The 21611-nt window shown below is 40.0% G+C and overlaps 1 protein-coding gene across 1 annotated transcript in view; it reads right to left on the reverse strand.

The window, feature by feature from the left end:
• xrn1 (5'-3' exoribonuclease 1) overlaps positions 1 to 21611 on the reverse strand; it is a 108377-nt gene that overhangs the window by 13646 nt on the left and 73120 nt on the right. The window contains 11 exon segments of the mRNA XM_055645670.1: positions 3132 to 3266; positions 5988 to 6119; positions 7531 to 7628; positions 9261 to 9402; positions 9837 to 9974; positions 16353 to 16484; positions 17781 to 17918; positions 17920 to 18001; positions 18276 to 18345; positions 19727 to 19859; positions 20956 to 21012. Coding sequence (XP_055501645.1) covers positions 3132 to 3266; positions 5988 to 6119; positions 7531 to 7628; positions 9261 to 9402; positions 9837 to 9974; positions 16353 to 16484; positions 17781 to 17918; positions 17920 to 18001; positions 18276 to 18345; positions 19727 to 19859; positions 20956 to 21012 — 1257 coding nt within the window.

Consider the following 21611-nt stretch of genomic DNA (forward strand, 5'->3'; position numbering starts at 1 on the left):
CTCCTTAAAGCAGGTATAAGAGAGCTCTCAGCACTGAGTCTTTCCTCCAATCTTTCCATCACCGTTGAGAACTTTTATTGCTGTTTATCAACATGAGAACCAAAGTTGTGCCAATTAAAGTCAAAGAAGCCATTATGAGACTGAGAAACCAGAATAAAACTGTTAGAGACATCAGCCAAACCTGAGGCTTACCAAAATCAACTGTTTGGTACATCATTAAGAAGAGAGCACTGGTGAGCTTACTAATCGCAAAGGGACTGGCAGGCCAAGGAAGACCTCCACAGCTGATGACAGAAGAATTCTCCCTATAATAAAGAAAAATCCCCAAACACCTATCCGACAGATCAAAAACAATCTTCAGGAGTCAGGTGTGGATTTGTCGATGACCACTGTCCGCACCCACCCACCACAACTATTTTTTTCCGTACACATGTGCTTTTTATCTTTGTTTCAATTTATCTGTGAATCACTTTCTTACAACAGCCAGTTGTTACTTGGACAACTTTAATTTGTTCCTTTTCAGACATTTCCTTTGTTAGAAACATATAAATATTGAAAAATAGGTGCAGGAGTAGGTCATTTAGCCCTTTGAGCCAGCACCACCATTCAATATGATCTTGGCTGATCATTTAAAATCAGTACCCCGTTCCTGCTTTTTCCCCCATAACCCTTGATTCCTTAAGCCCTAAGAGCTAAATCCAACCCTCTTGAAAACATCCAGTGAATTGGCCTCCACTGCCTTCTGTGGCACAGATTCACAACTCCTTGGGTGAAAAAGTTTTTCCTCATCTCAGTCCTATATGGCCTACCCCTTATTCTTCAACTGTGACCCCATGTTCTGGACTCCCCCAACATCAGGACCATTTTTCCTACATCTAGCCTGTCCGATCCTTGAGGATTTTCTCAGCCTCTTCCTCCCCTACTGTCTTAATTTTTCCAGTCCTTGGTCAAAATGTCAAATGTCTCCACAATGAAGCTGCCTAACATGTAAGGCTTACATCACTTCTTTTTGTTTCAATTTTGTTAGTACATTTCATTCAAATGTTGTTACTGTGTATATCTCAAAATAATTATTATGTATACAAGTAAAGAGATACAAGAACTGAAACATTTTGGAACTCCCTACTGAACCAAAAAAATTGCTATGTTAAATTTCATCTGCTGATTAGCTCTTTCAGTAAATTAACCTTGGGCTGTCTCAAAATGGAATGGATGTACATGATGAATATCATATGTTACACAGCATTCACAGCTTTGTTTTTGAAATTGCAGTTAAAGTCTGATATTCACTATCTGACTATTTGGAAACCCTGATGGCTCATCAACTGGCTCATAGAACACAGCATAGGAACAGGCCCTTCAGTCCACAATGTCCATGCTGAACGTGATGCCAATTTACACTAATCTCTTCTGTCTGAACGTGATTCCAGCGTTCACCATGTTCCAAATCCGGTGCTCCCTTTCAACTCACCAGGGCACTGTTCTTGTGCACCCTTTCCTGTTCTAACTCATTATCGCACTTTTGCATCTACTTTGTACGCATTAGAGGCAATTTACAGAGGCCAGTTAACCTATAAACCTGTATGTCTTTGGGTGGAAACAAGAGCACCCGAAGAAAACCTGGAGAAGACATGCGGGTTTGTAGGTTAATTGGCCTCTGTAAATTGCCTCTGTTGTGCAACGAGTGGATGCAAAATAATTAGTGTGAATGGTGGTCAATGTTCGCCGTGGACTCGATGGGCTGAAGTGCCTGTTTCCATGCTCTTTCTAAACTAAACTGTATATGATGCAAAAATTGATAATCTGGTGCAACTTAACAAATTATTTGTTTATCCATAGCTGGATAATTAGAAATGGTTTCCCTTTGCAGGTGTGCCTGTAAACAGAAGGCACAGGTTTAAAGCAAGCTGAGAATTTCGGGAAGAATGTTTTTTACCCAGAAGGTGGTTGAAATCTGGAACACTGTGCCCGAGAGGTGGAGGAGACAGCAACTCCAACAACAGTTCAGTAGTATTTAGATGAGACCTTGAAATATTGTGGCAAAAAAGGCCACAAGCTATGTGCTGACAAATGCAGAACATCAGAAAATAGCTGGGGTAGGCAAACCATCACCCCAAGCCCGTCCCCCACTGTACATTATCATTGTGGCAGATCTATCACAGACCTTATCGCCTCTTTTGTGTGTGTTCCCCCCAGTCCGCGACTCTGATCTTTGGAAAATGCATCTCATTCCTCATTAAATATATCTGATGATTCAGCTGCCATGACACTCCAGGGCAGAGAATTTCAGAGATTCACACCTTCTGTGAGTAGTCCTATGCACTTAGTTTAAAGGACCATCCACATTTTATAACATGGCCCCTGGTTCAGGATTCTCCCAATCATCTCAACATCTACCAAGTTATAATCCTTAAGAATCCTGTATGTTTCAATAGAATTTCCCTCCAAAGGATATCTAATTTATTTTGCCACTCATGATAGGATAACCCTCTCATCCCAGAAATTAGTCTGATGAATCTCTTTTGAACTTGCTTCAATGCCAACATATTTTTTTCGTAAATAAGGGGCTCAAGACTATACAAAGTTCTCCAAGTGTAGTGTCACTGATATACTAAACAATTGAACAACACTTGTCTTTTCCTGAACTCCAATCCCCTTGCTAACCTCTGGCAGCTGAGCAGCTGAGCACCTGACAATGCTCTCTGCAATCCTGCAGGCGGTAATATGTGATAAAACTACGATACAATATCACATTATGTATCCCAGAGGGATATTGGTCTGCCACCAGTCAAAATAAACAGTTACAAGGCATTGAAAGGCACGTGCATTATAATAATAGTGAAAATTAATTGACTATTTATTGCACAATATGTAATATTGCACAAGCATGAAATTAAATTATCAAGTGGGAAAGTCCAGTATGAGGGATGTGCAAAGATGGGGGGGTCAATCTACCTAGTTTAGACAAAAGTGGGAAGAGTTGTAACATTTGACCAGGAGCCAAAGTTCATTATGAATAGGACAATGAAATTATCTTTTCTCAGATACACAAATGTTATAGTTAGTATAAAGTTTATAATCTCATTTTAGTTTTTCCATGTTAACAATATAACTTTCTTGAGAACACTTACCATTGCAAAAGATTGTGGGGATAAAGGTTCCCCACTATTTCCTTTGTTTTCTTTGGGCTGAGAGTCTTGTGCATCTTTTCCTGCTTGTCCACTGGGTGTATTTAATGAAACTAATTCTTCAAACTCAGATGATATCTGTTGATATATTGCATTGCAACATGAAATACATATTCAAGTAAAACTACAGAACCACAAAGAGGAGCTTGAAGTGCTGATGCAAAAACATTGCTTTTTTACAGATAAATAGCAAGAATAAAGATTACCGTATTTCCAGGCAATGAAGATGCTATTTTTTACCCTAAAATAAGGCCCGAAAATGTACCTGCGTCTTGGAGGCCGAAGGTTAGCCAAGAAAGATAGACTTAGGCCAAATCGCTTTTAAAACATGGGGTGGGGGGGGGGGGGGGGGGGGGGGCACAATGAGGCCCAACACACGGGTCGGCAACCTACGACCCAGGTCCGACCCATAACCCGAACTCATCCGGCCCGCAGGCGTATTTGTTTTCAATTAGTTTTCGCGACCTGGGAACTGCAGCCAGTCCCGGGGCACGCAGGCAACCTGGGAACTGCAGCCATACCTGGGGCAAGCAAGCCGACCCGGGGCACAACAGCCAGTCCCGTGGCACACAGGAGACCTGGGAACTACAACCATTCCCGGTGCACGCAGCCGACCTGGGAACTGTAGCCAGACCCGGGGCAAGCGAGGCGACCTGGGAACTGCAGCCATTTGCAGGGCATGCAGCCGACCTGGGTGGCTGCGAGCGGCTGCCGGGACCAGACAGCGGAACCGGCCTCCACCTCAGCGCCTTCTGCCGGCCCGCCCACCCGCCAGCCAGTGTCCTTCGACACAGGTGGTGGTTGGCTGCTCCGTCCCAGGCTCTCTCTTTCTCTCTCCCCGTTATGTGATCTCCCTGAGCCAGGAGTCCCCGTCCCTCAGACCTGAACCGCACAGCGCATTGTGGGACAGGCGAAGATGGAGGCTCCCCGGTCCAGATTGCCTCCTTGAAAAAGTTCCACATCTTCCTTTCTACTGACTAAACCAAACCCTTGATCCTATCCCGCAAGCCTTTTTTCAACATTTAGCAACTCAAAATGGGGGTCTTCGACGCAGGTGCGTCTTCATTGCCAGTAAATACTGTAAACCCAAACAAAATTTGAAAATGCAAGATTAGCCTGCAAGACCAAAATAGACCATACCAGCAAAATATCTCCCATTGAGAATTTTTTCTGTTGCAGAAAAATAATTTTTCATGATACAAGGTGGAGAACATCACAACAACCAGCATTACATCAAACAAACATTGTATGAAAAAATTCACGAGCACAGCTTTGCCTTGTCAAAACCGTTACACCAAACTCAACTTGAAAAACAAATCTTTTGATATTCACTCTTAAGTGACATTACGACCAAACTAAAATGAGAGAACATTATTTGATAAAGGAATATGCTTTTCTCAATGAAAAAATCTAAATACATCCAAGCAAATTGAAATGGTCAAAGGATTCAATGTACAAAGGGAAGTATTAAGGGAAAGTTCCATAAGCAGAACATGTGCGGGGGAGGCGAATAGGGAAGAGAAAACGAAAAAAAGTTTAAATAGCATCTATTTCCATTTGTAAAATACATCTGCAGATACGTTTACATATAGTGCTTACAGTTGAACAGATCTATAGAGATCAAAGTCATTTCACCAGCTAACCATGTTTGCACTATTTATCTTAAAATCACATTTGAGGAAAATGATTCAACAGCTCGATGATCTTTCATGCTTGGTTAGGTGAATCTTGTTTTCCGTTCAACCAGTATACTTTTGAAATAAATTATCATTAACAATTTACATCCATCCCTTTCAGCAAAGTGGATAAGGATCAGGATTCGGGCACCCAGCTTCTCAAACCAGTTGCTTGATATCTCTCATTCAATTTCCAACTTGTTCACATCTATTAATACTGCTACTAAACAAAAAGATTAATGCCCCTGTCCCACTTAGGCGATTTCATAGGCGACTCGGCTGTCAACACATGGTCACCGGGGTGTCGTCTACATGGTTGAGAGTAGTCTCCTCAGTCGCTCAAAAAATCGTAGCGTTTTTCTGGTCGCTGCTAGATTTTGAAATGTTCAAAACTTTTTGGCGAGTCGGCGACAGTTGGCTTGTCGTAGGTTGTCGCCAGGATGACGTAGTTTGTCGCTCGTGCTGACTTTGGTGAATTCCATTGGCGACTACCTACGTCAACTGGCGACAGGTCCCAGCGACTGAACTGTCTTACCTTGTCGTAGCTTGTTGCAGGTGGGCATAGGTTGTTGTAGGTGTGCTCGTAGGTGAACGTAGGTTGTCGGAGGTGGACGTCCTAATGGGTTGCTGGTTGTCGGTAGCTTGCCGTAGCTGGACAACGACTGGGTGGTAGGTTGTTGTAGACATTGTCGTGGGGGGTCCAGTCGCCGGTTTTTCGGCGACCAACTACGACTATGACAGTCACCGGCAGTCGCCGAAAAAAATCACCTAAGTGGGACAGGCCCATAACCAGTATATTTTCAAACTGACTTCCTCAACAATCATTCAAAGAAGGGTAGAGGTTGATGGGAAATGAGTTCCTGATTTTTACTGACTTTTTATATTAAAGCTGAACACATTAGTTTAGTTTAGACATACAGCGCAGAAACAGGCCCTTCGGACCACCAAGTCCGCGCTGACCAGCGATCCTTGCACATTAACACTGTCCTACACACACCAGGGACAATTTACACTTAAACCAAGCCAATTAACCTACAAATCTGTACGTCTTTGGAGTGTGGGAGGAAACCGAAGATCTCTGAGAAAATCCACTATGCACTTCAATAGCTTGCAGGCTTCTTACCTTGGTGGAGGAATCACATTTTTCTGCTGAAGATGAAGATGACAGACAATTTACCACAGCAGGTTTCTCTTCATTTAAGTCTTCATTCCTCTTGAGAATTTTCATACTTTGTTTACTACTGCCAGTACAAGCCTGCAAAGTTTCAAACCAACATAACTCACACTTGTGCTTGTTCCAAGCTTAATGAAAAATGTGTTTTCAAACAATTCGCAGCCATCAATTATGCTGGCTCTACATAAAAAAGGACATTTGGTTATGTTTGCATTATTTTGTTAAACTCAGAATCTTAGCCAGTTGTGAATTGCACGGCTTTTTAATTATTTTCAAGGGTTTGTTTCAGAGATATTTAAATAACTGTTTTGGTAGATTTAAATGAGTAAATGCTTAAAAATAAAAAATAATTCATGTTAAAATATGAATTATAAATACATTAAAGAAATGCAAAGTGAGTAAGGTACTTTTTCATAGGTCAGTAATCCCATTATAATGTCATGAAGTAAAATAGTATGGAAACAATATTTTTGGCTCGTTGATTCTGCACCCATCATCATACACTCATTTGACACTAATCCTACTCTAACCCATTACATACTTTCCATATGCTCTCTCCCATATTCTGCTAAACATTACACATTGGGGGCAATTTACAGTGGGTAAATTATTTACCAGACTGCACATTTTTGGAATGTGGTAGTAAAGTTAAGCACTGGGACAAACAGTGCGCTCACAGGGATAACATGCAAAGGTCGTGCAGCTTACAACCCAACCGTATGAACATTGAATTCTTCAATTTTAGGTAACATCCAGCAACCCCACCCCTCGACCTTTCTCACCCTCACTCCTCTTTTCCCCCCACCCCTGTGCCCTACCTGGACTCCCACCTATTTTCCCCTCCCCCTCCTCCCTCATTCCTTCCTCTGGCTGCACAATTTGCAATTCAATCAGTCTATCCCACACCTGCTTATATCTCCAGCCTTTGTTCCAACTATCTGCCTCCTCAACTGTGTCCACCTAATATCTGCCGCACTTTCTCCTCATTCCCAGCTTTCTTCGCCCCTCCCTCTCCCCCAAATCAGTCTAAAGAGGGCTTCCAACCCGAAACATCACCTATTAATGTTCTCCAGAGATGCTGCCTGACCTGCTGAGTTACTCCAGCATGGTGTGTCCTTTTCAGACAGAGGTCAGGATTAAATCTGATTTGGAAGAGTTGAGACTCTGCAGTTAGAACTGCTGTTTATTTGCTAGACCTCCATGGCATAAAACGTAGGCCTTGTGCATCACAGCCTTCGCTGCAACACATCATGGTTCTGCTGCAGAACTCAGTGGGCAAGATGTGCTGGAATCTATGCCAAATTTGAATCAGACATTCACATTTGCAAAATCAGAGCTGTAAGTCCAAGAAGTGAAGCCAAGAACAGCTGCTAGCTCTCCATCGACAAGCATGGTTGGTTTCCACACAGTTTGATGTTCTAAATGTTGTAATATCCATGTCCAGTCTGCAGAACATCAAATTCCAATTTACAATCCTAAAATGTGTACATACCTGTTTACTTGACAAATTAGAAATGGACGATTGTGACCGGCCTGAGTTTTCAGGACCCCAAATTCTTGTGTTGAAATTTTCACAGTTGTCCTCTTCAGCTAGTGGATGCAAGATGATGAGCTTTAATTCTCAAAATACAACCTCTATAAAATAATGCTAATATACAGACGACAGGAACATTTCATTTGCATTGAGTATTGGTATATTAAAATTGAACAGAATCTCTTAGCTACAGATACGGGAAGAAATATAAAAGTGGGAAACTCAATGGCACAAGTCGATAAACAAGATAATTTAATGCTACACGTGCGAAGGCGTTACTAAAATCTGGAAAACAAATACACAATTTAGCAGTTTATGACAAACAAAGTATAAGAGAAAAGATATGTAGCCATGAGTGGGTGTTGACAATAAATGGCTAATCAGGAGGAGGCAGCACCTAGAACATTTCCATCGTCAATGTCGGAAGGGACCAACATAAAAGTTCCAATGACCACCCAAGTTCAGACAGAAATGCTGAGTGGCTTGTCCATTTTAACTTCCTCATGTACTCCCATTGAAGAAGCTGGATGTTAGCCAATTTGATTCACAAAATGTGATAAAGAAACAACACAGCAAAGGATGTGGGACTCTAACATCGTAGGTGTAATTAAGACATCTGCTCCAGAATCAATGATTTCAGCCAAATGGTTCCTGAAAAGTGTCAATGTATCTACCCGAGCATGTGAAAAATAACCCAGCCATTTCTTGTCCACAAAGAGCAAGGGCTCTAGGCATTAAGGTTGGGATGTTATGTTACAGTTCTACAAGATGGTTTTGAGCACACATGGCGTATTGTGTTATATGACACCACGCTACAGGAAGAATGCCATTAAATTTTTAACCATTTACGAGGATGTTGCCAAGGCTCAAGGGACTGGGTTTTTGGAGAAATTTGGGCAGTTTCGACTTCATTCCTTGAAGCATAGCAGACTGAGGTCCGCTCTTATAAAGGTGCATAAAATCATGACTGCATAGATGGGGTGAACGCAGCTAGTCCTTTTCCTAGCGGTGAGGAATCAAGAACGAGAAGGCATAGATTTAAGGTGAAAGGAGAAAGATTTAATGGGAACCCAAGTGACAACATTTTCAATACAGACAGTAGTATATGAACAAAACGAGCTGCTGTAGGAATGGTTGAGGCAGGTACAACAAGCTTTGAAAGACATTTGCATAGTATGTGGATTGGAAAGGTTTAGAGGGATATGGGTCAAACACGTACAAATGGGCCTCGCATGCTATATGATTAAATGAATCATTGTTAATATACAACACAAAGGAGGCCATTATATTTGTACTTATTCACCTTCACAAGTGTAGATTAACACATCAAAACAATATAAAGAAACAAACATATTTCATATTCTATTACTTTCCAACAGCAGGTTTCTCACAATCAGTAATTAAATGAAATACCATTTTTCAATAAAAACACATTTGTATCAACACTTAATTCTATCAGAAGCAAGATTTTGGATAGAATTAAGTATTGATACGAATATGCACATCAACATTTGTCAGATGTACCCATGTTTTCAAAACTGACTAAAACTTAAGAAATTCTAAATGGGTTGTGACATACGAAGATTGCAGGCATCTTTGAAACACCCGGTGTTGATTTTAATTCAAATATTCCATTAAACAATTTAACCATAACCATGAAGTTTAACCAAGTTCATTCCACTGGTTACCTTTCCTGACTCGTGTCACTTGTACTCCTGGTACCCATCTCTGCTTTTGTTGCTCATCAGTTTTGAAGGGCTGCATATTATTTTCTGTCGTCAGAGAATTTGGGGACGGAAACCCAGAAATGGATGCTGAGCTAGAAGCCGGCTAAGAAGGTAGAAAATGGTAAATAAAATAAAATGTGCATACACTTAGCCTAAAATACAACAGTGAACATCACATTCTCTTGTGGTGATGCATCAATTGACAATATCTTCTGCCAATTAGCAGTAAAATAGTTCAAATGAATTTTCACAGCAACCTGGCCAAAACATGGGTTTTAGGATCTCAGTATTTACTTTTCTATGTTTGCATGAAACATAATGCAGGGGAATTGGAAGCAGAGGACATCCTTTCATTATCAGGCAAAAATATAGTGAAATAGTAATTTTGATTATTTTAAGTTCTCTTAAACATTTCTAAAGGAACAGGTAGTAAATCGTCGTGAAAAGTATGTTAAACTTTTCAAGTTTGAAACATATTTGACAATCTGCACAGACACCATCAGCCAAATGCCCTCCTTTGCGATTTAGTATTGTTACCTTTTCTTGCCAACCAGAATCGGGTTTGCAGGCTAATTGTGCACCTTGAGAATTGCTTTGTTTAGGAACGGGTGAAATTCCCAAATTATTCTGTAAGGACTGCCATACATTGGAAAACTCATCTGGTTTCAGCTGATCCTAAGACACAAAGATAATGTCGTTCAACTCAAATGACAAATCATTTTCATTCAAAGAAAAACAAGCTCCATTTACTTTGATATTTATTTTTTAATTCCGTTCCTGACAGAGTTCAACAATGTAAAATCTTCTTGCAAAGTTCCATATTAAAATAGGGTTAACTTCTCCAGAAAAAAACTTCCCCTTTAAAAAGCTAATTCATACTTTTTTAAGCATGCCAATGATGAGTGACTTAGCCAATAGCATGTGAGCATCCCTTGTGGGAGTTCACCAATAAATGACAGGTCAGCTATTTGGTGCGGTGAACTTACAGTGAACTCCATAATGTTTATGGCGAAGACCAATCATTTATTTCTTTGCCTCTGTACTGCACAATTTGAGATTTATAATGTACAAAAATCACATGTGGTTAAAGTGCACATTGTCAGATTTTATTAAAGGGTATTTTTATACATTTTGGTGCACCATGTAGAAATTACAGCTGTGTTTATACATGGTCCCCCCCCCCCCCAATATTTCAGGGCACCATGTTTGGGACACATGGCTTCACAGGTGATTGTAATTGTTCAAGTGTGTTTAATTGCCTCCTTAACGCAGGTTTAAGAGAGCTCTCAGCACCTAGTCTTTCCTCCAATCTTTCCATCACCGTTGAAAACATTTATTGCTGTTTATCAATGTGAGGACCAAAGTTGTGCCAATGAACGTCAACAAAGCCATTATGAGACTGAGAAACAAGAATAAAACTGTTAGAGACATCAGCCAAACCTTAGGCGTATCAAAATCAACTGTTTTAGGCTGTGGGCCAAGGAGCTTTTTCATTCAAGTTCGTAACTCAACTCACGGAACTACCTGAATTTTTAACATATTGTGTAAAAATATTATATAAATCATACCTGAAACTCGTCAATACCAAAACCTGCACATTTTTTAAAAATATGAGAAAAACCTCAAATTTTCCGAGTAGTAATTGTCCAATCAATGCATGTTTGACATTGAGGTCGGACGCAAATTGACCAATCCCGCCCTTTGTTTCATGGTCGCTAGGCAGCGAGGACCCTGGGATCATGGCTGCCTCCTAATTACATCAAAACAATGGCAAGGTTTCCAAGGAATATAGGTAAGGCTAACCTTGCTGATCATTTTGTTTTTCAATTGATTTATCTTTATAAAGTTATGATGTGAACTGTTAAATAAAAATGATAAACAGCAAATGTAGAGCTAGGGTTAGGATTATGGTCAGTCAGTCGGTTATTCATTCAGTCAGTCAGTTTGTCGGTCAGGCTGTCAGTAGGCCGATGGATGCTGTGGTGGATCGGTCGGGCTGTCGGACGGCTGGTGGGTGTTGCGAGTGGTTGGACGGCCGGTGGGTGCGACGAGTGGTCGGACAGCCGTTGGGTGCAGCGAGTTAGCGGGCGGGCGGACTGACTGAGCCGGCGCTATGGGGGTGCTGAAGGCAACCCGGGGGGCGTGCAGGGCAGTGCTGCTCCCCATCATCATCACCATGATAATCCAGAAAGGCATGCTGGCCGAGGTGGACGCGCTGTGGGGCCACACGTACAGAGCCCGCAGCCGGTCCCAAAGCTGCTCCAGCTCCAGCTGTGGGCAGTTCTGGAAGGGAGGCGAGTCAGGGTTAGGGTTAGGCATTTTCCTGTCATTGGAAGATGCCTTAGCCTTATCCTAGCCTGGCCCACTATGGCCATGACCCCCACTCTGCACACTGGCAGTCAGTGGGGTTCAGCAAATGGGGGAACCCACAGGAACTGCCCTCACCCATTAATTAGGCTGGTTCAGGAGCTGGACCTCTGCCGCAGTCTCATTTAAAAAAAAATCTCACATTCATTAGTATTATATTATATATATTACAGTCATATTCACAAGTTATATATATATATATATATATATATATATATATATATATATATATATATATATATATATATATGAGTGTATGCATATATATGTATATATATATATATGTATGTATATATATATTTATGTGTGTGTGTGTGTATGTGTATGTGTATATATATATGTATATATATGTATATATATATATGGTATATATATATAATATATGGTTTAAATAGACTGCAACACACTAGATGGCGCTTACTTTTTCGATCTCAGTTTCTAATTAGTTTAAATAATTAATGTGCAATTATTGGCACTGACGAGTTATGATTTCCTTCTCAATTATTATATTTTATCCAAATCTGTGCACAATTTCATGTGGTTCCAAGACATGGGTCACGAAAGTTGATTTCTAGACACATTTTTGATGCTTGACCCACAGCCTATCTTTTACACCTTCACAGACCCTTGGCACAAAATACATGAGTGGGGGGGGTGGGGGCAGCTTTTGCAAAAGATGTCAAGCAGGCTTTGCAAAAGCAGAAATCCTCCATTTTGTCAGGCACCTAAAATGCCTAATATTATCAATATCAGAGATACCAAAGTATTGAGGAGAGAAGGAACTGCCCAAGATCTAAAGCATACCACCTCATCTGTGAAACACGATGGTGGTGGTGTTATGGCCTGGGCATGTATGGCTGCTGAGGGTACTGGCTCACTTATCTTCATTGATGATGGTAGCATAATGAATTCTATTTCTACTTGAGCAGATAGGATATGTCTATACACTTCAATCTGCTCAAGTTCAAACAAATGCCTCATTGGCTGGCGGTTCATTCTACATCAAGACAATGATCCCAAACATACTGCTAAAGCAACGAAGGAGTTTTTCAAAGCTAAAAAATGGTCAATTCTTGAGTGGCCAAGTCAATCACCCGATCTGAACACAATTGAGCATGCCTTTTATACGCCGACGAGAAAACTGAAGGGGACTAGCCCCCAAAACAAGCATAAGCTAACGATGGCTGCAATACAGGCTTGGCAGAACATCACCAGAGAAGACACCCAGCAACTGGTGATGTCCATGAATCGCGGACTTCAAGCAGTCATTGCATACAAAGGATATGCAACAACATACTAAACATGACTACTTCCATTTACTTGACACAGTGTCCCAAACATTATGGTGCCCTGATATGGGGGACTATGTATAAACACTGCTGTAATTTCTACATGGGGTGAAACCAAAATGTATAAAAATGGCCTTTATTAAGATCTGACAATGTGCACTTTAACCACATGTGATTTATTTCTATTACAAATCTCAAATTGTGGAGTACAGAGGCAAATAAATAAAGGATGGGTCTTTGTCCCAAACATTATGGAGGGCATTGTACATTCAGCATTCACTGAAGGACAGCAGCAAAGCTCATTTTTCTTATCCGCTTGCAGATGGATAGAGTAAACCAAATTGGAAAATGAAAATTAAACACATTAGCATTACGCACAGAGTGTTGATTCATTATATTGGTTATCCAGTGCAAACAGTCAGGAGCTATGTAACCCTTATAGGTTTATATAGAATAAATCAATTTGGTTGGTTACTGCACAGCATTGTGCCAGGACATTGCACGAGGAACAGGGCATGAACGTGCCCTTATGCTGCACAGTACTGAGCCACAGACTTTTAAACTCCCGCAGCAATGCGTTGTCCATGAGTTGGTGTGGGGAGGCTGCCTGTTATGGCTGTTGTTGGTGCAAGCAATGTGGCTGCTTAATGCTTACATGTAGAGCTCGGGAGAAACAGCAATCAGCACATTTTAGTACGGGCCATTGCTGGGATTGGTGCTGGCTGGGTCAACTTGTTGATAAACAGCCCCGATCTTGTAAACTCTTTTGTCATCTTTTATTAGAGGTGATGGGAGATGTTATCATCCTAGCCTCGAGATTTCCTGGTTCTTTAAGCTCAATATGGTCACTATCTATTGAGCTCATTACCACTGCAAAATCTTCAGACTACGGAGGGCTGTGTAGCCAACAAACATCCAAGAACAGATCATAAGACTGTAGGATCTGGGAGGTAGGCAGCTGCTGCCAATCCCCAAGCAATGGCCCATATTCACCATGCTGACCAGAATGCATCTAAGCCAAATACCCCAGCATCGACTGCACTGCTCATCCTCGCCTGTCTCTATAAATCAAGCTATGAAGAATTAATGCTATGGGAGCACTAGAGAGTGGGACTTGTGTTATGTTGCTGGCACAGTGAGTTGTTGCTGGCACAGTGCAGCAGTGAGAGCAGCACTGAGTTTCGCGTCAGGTTCCTAGCACAGCTGCACTGCCAGTAACCTTTTCCCTCCACATATGTTATCATGATCCCTTTAAGCAAAGATTCCATCGGCACTCTAACTCCTATAAATATACCCAGAGGGATAAAACAGTAAACAGTGTATCTACCAATGCATCAATAAGCACAACAATGGAGACCTTTTCACTGTACACTGCAGGAAGTTCTATTAAACCTCTCTGAGGGAAATGCAAAAACATAATACAATATCTAGAATCTTACAAAAATTAACCATGGCAGCAGGAAAATCAATGGAGATTTGAAGGTTTCTGGAATATTTTTCTGGATTCATTTTTACCTATTCTGTTATCGCTTAACATGTCTTTATTTGACTATGTTTTACTGCTGGTTTGCTTGGAATTCAATGACTAAACTAAAAATAAGCTAAATTCAATTCTGAACAACATGCGTCTAATGAAAATTGCAATTATTCTGAATGTTATAACCATATAACAATTACAGCACGGAAACAGGTCATCTCGACCCTTCTAGTCCGTGCCGAACACGTATTCTCCCCTAGTCCCATATACCTGCGCTCAGACCATAACCCTCCATTCCTTTCCCGTCCATATAACTATCCAATTTATTTTTAAATGATAAAAACGAACCTGCCTCCACCACCTTCACTGGAAGCTCATTCCACACAGCCACCACTCTCTGAGTAAAGATGTTCCCCTTCATGTTACCCCTAAACTTCTGTCCCTTAATTCTCAAGTCATGTCCCTTGTTTGAATCTTCCCTACTCTCAGTGGGAAAAGCTTATCCACGTCAACTCTGTCTATCCCTCTCATCATTTTAAAGACCTCTATCAAGTCCCCCCTTAACCTTCTGCGCTCCAAAGAATAAAGCCCTAACTTGTTCAACCTTTCTCTGTAACTTAGTTGCTGAAACCCAGGCAACATTCTAGTAAATCTCCTCTGTACTCTCTCTATTTTGTTGACATCCTTCCTATAATTAGGCAACCAAAATTGTACACCATACTCCAGAATTGGCCTCACCAATGCCATGTACAATTTTAACATTATATCCCAACTTCTATACTCAATGCTCTGATTTATAAAGGCCAGCACACCAAAAGCTTTCTTTACCACCCTATCTACATGAGATTCCACTTTCAGGGAATTGTGCACAGTTATTCCCAGATCCCTTTGTTCACCTGCATTCTTCAATTCCCTACCATTTACCATGTATGTCCTATTTTGATTTGTCCTGCCAAGATGTAGCATCTCACACTTATCAGCATTAAACTCCATCTGCCATCTTTCAGCCCACTCTTCCAACTGTCATAAATCTCTCTGTAGACTTTGAAAGTCTACTTCATTATCCACAACCCCACCTATCTTAGTATCATCTGCATACTTACTAATCCAATTTACCACACCATCATTCAGATCATTGATGTACATGACAAACAACAGTGGACCCAACACAGATCCCTGTGGCACCCCACTAGTCACTGGCCTCCAACCTGACAAACAACCATCCACCATTACTCTCTGGCATCTCCCATTCGGCCACTGTTGAATCCATCTTGCTACTCCACCATTAATACCCAACCATTGAACTTTCTTAACCAACCTTCCGTGAGGAACCTTGTCAAAGGCCTTACTGAAGTCCATATATACAACATCCACTGCTTTACCCTCATCAATTTCCCGAGTAACCTCTTCAAAAAATTCAAGAAGATTAGTCAAACATGACCTTCCAGGCACAAATCCATGTTGACTGTTCCTAATCAGACCCTGTTTATCCAGATGCTTATATATATTATCTCTAAGTATCCTTTCCATTAATTTGCCCACCACTGACGTCAAACTAACAGGTCTATAATTGCTAGGTTTACTCTTAGACCCCTTTTTAAACAATGGAACAACATGCGCAGTACGCCAATCCTTCGGCACTATTCCCATTTCTAATGACATTTGAAATATAATTTCAAATATTTATATTTAAATAAATAAAATATATTTACATTTAATATTTATATTTAAATAAAATCCAGATTCTACATTACTACAATTGCATGCAGGGGAAACCTGTTGTTTAATGTAACTGCGCAAACAATGACAAAATGACTGTCGAACATTTTGTTTTTAAATGCGTGCAAGAAGAGGAGAAAAAGCAATATGAACATAACATTGACATTTTAACACGTTTTCAGAAGTGAACATCCTTCCTACCACTTTAGCAGATGTTCCTTTGTGTTCATGATCACCATTTCTATGAAAGCTAGATGGTCCATTTGCTTTCTGATGGTTAACTTGGTTGCTCTGATTTTCTGCCCTGAGATATGGCTGTCTTCCATTAAGTTGCTAAATATTAAAATGCAGATAAAAATGTGATTCTTTTGGCATACTGACGTCTTTAACACAAAGCTACAATTCTGCAGATTCCAGAGTGAGTCTGACCCATTGCAGTCCAGAGAATATCAGCTGAGTCTATTCAATCGTAAAGCATTTCAGAACACAGAGCAGAAAATGGAAACAGTGAAAATCTCACAGGGTGGTGGGATAAATCTGAGATGGGAGCAGGGGAAGAGAGAGGGCTTTGGGAGATATTACTCGAAATTGGAGAATGCAATGTTCATATCGCTGGGTTGTAAGCAATCTGTGCGAAATACAAGGTGCTGTTCTTCCAGTTTGCATGTGGAAAATCCTGGGTTCCATGGAATAAAGTCCCAGCCTGCCCAACCTCTCCCTATAGCTCAATCCCTCAAGTTCTGGCAGCATTCTCATCAATCTTTTCTGCACTGTTTCCAGCTTAATGACATTGTTGTTACACCAGGGTGACTAAAACGGAACACAATACTCCAAGCGCCTCACCAACACTTGTACACCTGCAACATAACATTCCATCATCGATACACAAAGCCCTAAAGACAGAATGCTGTCGACCAGTGACCCTACTTTCAGGGAACTATGTTCCTCAGTCCTCTGTTCTACAAGACTATTCAGGGCCATGAAAATCCTAAAATACAACATCCTACACTTATTCTGAATTAATTTCCATTTGCTGTTCCTCGGCCCACTTCCCCAGCTGAACAAGGTTTTGCTGTAAATCCTGATAACCACCTTCACCTACAATACCAGCAATTTTAGTATAATCTGCAAACTTATTAACCATGTCTTGTGCATTCTCATCCAATTTGTTGATATACCACTAATAAGGAAACCAAGACCATACATAACAGCCCAGGCCCTCATCTAACCCATAGATTCTGGCTGGCTCATTGCTTTCTGTTGACATTTTCTAAGGCGTTTCAGATTTCCAATATCAGAAACTTGTTTTAACTTTCAAGATACAGCATGGAAGCAAGCCTTTCAGTCCATTGAGTCTGCGCTTACCAACGATCACCCATACACCCGTTCTATCTACACTAGGATCAATTTACAGCAGTCAATTAACCTACAGACCTGCACACACGTTGGAAAATAGGAGGAAACTAGGGCACCCAGAGAAAACCCCGGCAGTCACAGGGAGAATGCACAAACTCTGTTCAAACGGCACCCGCAGTCAGGATCGAACCCTGATCTCTGGCGCTGCAAGGCAGCAACTCTACCACTGTTCCACTGTGCACTGGTGGTTCAGTTAATTAAATATTATGTTACCTGTGTGGGCACAAATAGGGAGAGTGGAGAGTGGTTCAGGCCTCCTGTTGATACTTTCTGAGAAGATTTTGAAGAAGAATACATAGAATGTTGAGGTATTGGTGCTGGCTGTGGTTTTAATAGCGTTGCTGCTTTCTGGACCCCCAAACTCCAAGCGGTTCCCATGACTGAGAACGATCAAGGCACACTTCGGAAGTCTGTAGCCCAGGCCAGGAGTGCATCTAAAGGCAATTGTAGCATAATTAGTGACATCAAAACTGCATTTTTAGAGTACTAATATTCTTGGGAAGTAAATGTATTGATGCTAGCACTACCCAAAGTCCACAAAAATATACAAACCCAGGCTAAATAATCTTTCCATGCAACACAATTAATCTTACATTCACTTTTCATAAAGGGACTAATCCTAGAGTCACAATGCCGACCAATGAAAACACAAATGTGGCTTTAATTGATTTCAACAGTGGCTTAAGTAAATTAGGAGAAAGCACAAACCTTATAGTCAGTCCACCTGGAAATTCTTCATCAAATAATACTTCATAAAATTCATCAGATTCTCGCTCAGCTATAAAAAGACAAATTCAAAATATTATTGAAGAAAAATAGAATTTCCTCAATAACAGCAAAATAACCGTTTGCCTCACATAGTGATCAATAATCACATAGTTTACTTATTTAGTCCAAAATGAGGATAATTGCAAACATAAATTGTCTGTAAGACAATGTTTCCAGAAGTCTAGATAACCTTAGCAATACACAAAATAAATTCTGCTGATGGTCGGTTGTGAAGGAAAGGGTGATTAAATTAAATATTGTTTTTAAAACTGCTTAAGTTAAACTTTTAATACCAACTTTCTCACTATACCCATTATTTATTTTACTAAATTTAACACTGCTTTGATTTAATAAAAACACAACCTAAAGATGAATGACAGATAAAATTACATGAAATTCTCAAAACCAGTGGGAATTTGAATAAATATGATTGCATTGTCATTATAATGAGCCTGGAGAAGAAAATCATTAATCCAATTAATTTGAATGTAGGAATTAAACCTGGTCCCTAACTGTGTCATCAACAACACGTGAATGAAAAATGGATAATGTGCATTCAGGCAAAGTAAGCTTGGTGGCAAATTTGAAACATAAATGTTTAAATGGCACAGAAATTCATTATTTCCACCAAATGAGCATAATGTAGGAACATGAGAAATGTAAATAACATTGGCATTAGGTGTGGATAGATGATGAGAGCAGCGTTATCGTGGGAAATTGAGTGGAGAAAAGGGAACACCGCAAACAATATGATACAGTGTTGAAAAATGCTTCAAAATGTTTAATATGTTTTTTTCTATTACTACAGCAGCAAAATACACTTAATCAGGCATGATTTCTTAAGGCCAAGGACGCCTGAAAAAAAGATAAATAAGAAATACGAAACAAAGTGAAATACAAAGTAATAATATACAACAAAAAGATGAATAAATAAATATGAAGATCCAAACTGCTGTCAAATGAATTCTGTATACAGCTCAGCCAAGAAGATGACCTTGCAAAAGCCACATACTAACTACAATTAGAAACATTACAAAAAAGGTTGATTTTCATAAGTCGACACACATGAAAATTATTATTCCTGGTTTCAAAAAAATGGGAATTTGAAACCAGAAGACAAGGTCTCCATAAAAAGAACCACTAAGAGTAGTCTTAGAGCCTTATTTGGTCCCAAACATCGAGAGATGCAGGACAACCATAAACAGGCAGACCAGAGTGAGGCAAAATAGCCTCTTGCTTTACCAAACATAATGTGTAAAGAATGCAATCAGGTGGAACAGACTAAAATGTACAAAAAGTGCTAAATTACAAAGGTAAAGATTTGTGTTCCCCCTATCTGAGATCATGGCACTTAACCTTTTCTAAATATCATGCTCTTTATAAAACTTCACCTCCTTTCATTCCTATGATAGTTCCTCGAAGACCAACAGGAACTGAGAAGTCCTCCCTCACATTCACAACACGATCAAATAAAAGGTACTCTGCATCTTTGTCTGGGACTATACCATGTTGCTGCTCCAGAGGCTGTGTAGGGAAATAAAAACTTAGAAAAAAAAGAAAACCTTGAAAATACTCAGGTGTTTAAAATGCAGTTTAATTAATAACAAGAAAAGCATTTTCAGCACATTTTATTTATGAATGCACATAAGTTCCAGATCTTGAAAATTCTAAAAGGATGCTAACTCATGTTCCATGTGATGACAACATTTGTACTGGTCATTGTCTCGTTTCCAAGCCATCCACCATGTAGTACTCTGTCCCAATAATTTATGTGCGAGTCTCTTCCTATCGTCCTCTCACTTGCAAGAAGTTGTTGCCCACTCAGTGATTCAGAGTTCTTCTATCACTCCCCATAAAGATAAAGCAATTATGGTCCAGCCGTTTACATGCTCCGAGCTTTTCCGTTTGGAGACACCATCAATACTGGACTAGACCCATCTCTGAACATGATTCCTTAAGTCAGAATTGTATGAAATGGTGCTGAATCTCTCTGTCCAAGAGAATAGAATGCAAATCAAAGGCCATTGACAATATTCACAAATAGTCACTTCAAAGGCAGAGCCTGCAAATAACCCTAAGGAACAGATCCACTCATTTGCTGTCTTGCCTCCATTCAGCACCTTCCCAAATTGCAAATGATTGAGGTTGGATGGAACAAAATATTAGTAAGTTTTGTTGTTTTTCACAGATGTTGCCAGGCCTGCTAAATGAGTCAAATAAAATCCCACCAGGTGAAGGTGTAAAATAATAATGCCCATATATATTCCTGATAGGTTTTCCATCTTTCTAATGATCAACAAAATGTTACCAATTGAGGAGATGATTTTCTTTTCCGCAATGTGCTCATGTGATCAACACTTTTTATTTTCTTAATAATCGCAGACAAAAAAAACTCCAGAATTCACCAAAGTAACCAAATTAAATAAATAAACAAAATAAAATCTGGATTTTGATTTCAAGACCCTATTCCCTTCAGTGGTACAATTATGCACCAACACATACAGTAAATTTGCTTGCTGGTGCTAAATTTCACAATAAATGGAAAACCTCTCTCAGATCATTTGAATTCAGAATTATGTATTATGTTAATGTATTGATTAAACAGAATAATTGAACTTACCCTGTACAATAGATGTGGCTTCACAGTCACCCTTACTTTTTTGTTACTTCTTCTTTGCTAAGAATAATCATAACACTGATGTTAAACTTGTCATCTTTCCCAAATGAACATTATGCCACAATTTAAAGCATGATTCTAACATATATATTTTAAATTCCAAATGAACAAATGTTACATCAATTCAAACATTGCAAACAAAATAAACTTTAGTTGCAAAATTGGAAGAAGTTGTCAAATATCCATTTTAATAATAGGGTTTGCAGACATTAATCACATTTACAAGATGAAGCAGTGAGCTCAGGCAGCGATATGTCAATAAAGAGACAGCAGACATTTCTTCCCAGGAAATTACCCGTATCAAGTCATGTCATCTGGGATATTTGCTACATCGTCTATGCACTACAGCACCTGCCTGAGAGCATCAGAAAGACTGAACTTGCCTCCATCTGATTAGCCATCAGTCTGCAACTAGATGAAGCTTTATCTGTAGGAGGATCCATTCACTCACATCCATCTGCCATTAATTATTTTCACATCAATGCACTATCATTTCTGGTGTACCAAGAGGATCTATCATTGGTCCTCTCATAATCGGTCCCCTGATCACCAAATGGCACCAGCGCACAACCTGAATCTCAATATCAGTAAAACCAATG

The sequence above is a fragment of the Leucoraja erinacea genome, chromosome 14 (assembly GCF_028641065.1).
Source record: "Leucoraja erinacea ecotype New England chromosome 14, Leri_hhj_1, whole genome shotgun sequence".
In the NCBI taxonomy this organism is placed as follows: Eukaryota; Metazoa; Chordata; class Chondrichthyes; order Rajiformes; family Rajidae; genus Leucoraja; species Leucoraja erinaceus.